A 1,728-nucleotide genomic window follows, 5' to 3' on the forward strand; every position below is an offset into this window, starting at 1 on the left:
AAACTCCTCTTAAAAACAAAAAATCCCTAAAGAAACAAGCAGAATAATCATGTGTTCCACTTCTGTACTTGAAGACAAATGAAATATAAAAAGGGAAATAAACAATTCCCTCCATTTCTGTTTGAAGTGAAGAGTTTTCATCTTACCATGTGTGGGGCGCTGATCGTGGCCTTGTAGCCTAAAAGGAAACAGGTGACAAAGTTGTTTGATAAAGAATAAAATTGCCCATGGGAACAGTCCTTAGTTCTCCCACACCTTCCCCTAAAAATAGAATTTCACAGAATCCCAGGATGGTTTGGGTTGGAAGAGACCTTAAAGCTCATCTCATTCCGCCCCCTGCCATGGGCAGACACACCTTCCACTAGCCCAGGATGCCCAAGCTCCACCCAACCTGGCCTTGCACACTTCCAGGGATGGGGATTCCACAGCTAGAGCTTTTCCCAAAATGACTCACCAATGGATTGAGGAGAATCCATGTACGGGTAATACTTGATGTAGTGACCTCTGTCCGTGGCCAACAGCACATCGAAGACTCGCTGGGACTTAACGATCCCTTTTTCTGGGAAGGAAGGAAGAGAGACAGGCAGGACTGAAACCCTCAGCACACCAGCAAGAAGAGATCTGGAAGGGGAAGCACATTCAGGGAGTTTGTGGATCTGGGGGAATTCAGCCTCAATGTGAGAGGGACAGAAAACAAATGCCAATGGAAGGACATCCTTTCCCATTTCCACTACGGTCCCAGCCAGCAGCCCATCCCCAGAGGGTGGTGGTGACCTGCATCCAGATTTCTGGCACTGCCAAGTGTAATGGGAGAGAAATGGAGTCACGTTGCATGCCAAAAAGCAGAGACTCCAGCTCAGGTTTCCACAGTGAACTCAAGAGCGACTGCTGCAGAGACATTCCACGTCCCTTCCAGCCTTTCTGGGCGAATTCTGGCAGGGAGTAACCAGCTCCAGTGGCAGGGGAAGCTCAGAGCTATCTCTGTGTGTGTCCCAGCCAGCTGTCTGGAGTGGAGCAGGAGCACTGGGCACCAGGAGCTCCGACCCCCGGAGCTGAAGGCACAGCCTGGGTGTCCAGGACACTCGGCAGCACCCACAGGCTCCGAGGTGCAACTCTTTAAAGGGCGTCACACACTTCCAGAGGCAGGGAAGGAAAGCGTGCAGAGGCTTTCCTGCCCTTTCTGGCGTAACACCTTGTCTCTGGTTATAAATAGAACGAGTTCAGGCTGGGACAAAGGCCGAAATTCAGGAATATCAACCCCAGCCCTTCAGAGTGAACAGCGTCACACTAAACATCCGTACACTGGCATTAAATATCCGTACACTGGCATTCCAGCGGATCCTGCTGGGACTCACTATAGAGGTTGTTGACCAGCTCCGCGTGTGTCTTCCCGCTGGATGTCCAGGCCATGGTCCGGGCGAACAGCAGCCCCATGAGTGCCAGCACCGCGCGGCGCGGCAGGCGGCTCATCCCACGGGCACAGCAGCGGCCTGCGGAGAGAAGGGGGTTCAGAGCCACGCCGAAACTCCCCCTTTCCCGCTGTCCCGCCCTCACTAAACCCCTGGGAATGTGACACGGGCTCACCTGCGCCGCCCGGGACAACTTCCGCCCTTCCCCAACATGGCGCCGCGGCGGCGTCAGCGCGCCCCGCCCACCCTGCCGATCCCCCGCGCTGCGGACCAATGGGCGCCTTGTCCCTGCCGGCGGCGCGCGGCGATTGGTCAGCCC

General features: G+C 54.9%; 1 protein-coding gene across 1 annotated transcript in view; it reads right to left on the bottom strand.

Moving 5' to 3' along the window:
• Nucleotides 1–1,576, bottom strand: part of LOC108508849 (protein-L-isoaspartate(D-aspartate) O-methyltransferase-like) — a 5,033-nt gene extending 3,457 nt beyond the window's left edge. The window contains exons 1-3 of the mRNA XM_017837968.1: nt 1,356–1,576; nt 455–559; nt 147–178 (exon numbers count right to left, since the gene is read on the bottom strand). Of these exons, the coding sequence (XP_017693457.1) occupies nt 147–178; nt 455–559; nt 1,356–1,470 (252 nt within the window). The 5' untranslated portion in view covers nt 1,471–1,576. The remainder of the gene's footprint in view (nt 1–146; nt 179–454; nt 560–1,355) is intronic.
• Nucleotides 1,577–1,728: the final 152 nt, after the last annotated feature.

Source organism: Lepidothrix coronata, unplaced genomic scaffold (genome assembly GCF_001604755.1).
Source record: "Lepidothrix coronata isolate B3197 unplaced genomic scaffold, Lepidothrix_coronata-1.0 Scaffold319, whole genome shotgun sequence".
NCBI lineage: Eukaryota > Metazoa > Chordata > Aves > Passeriformes > Pipridae > Lepidothrix > Lepidothrix coronata.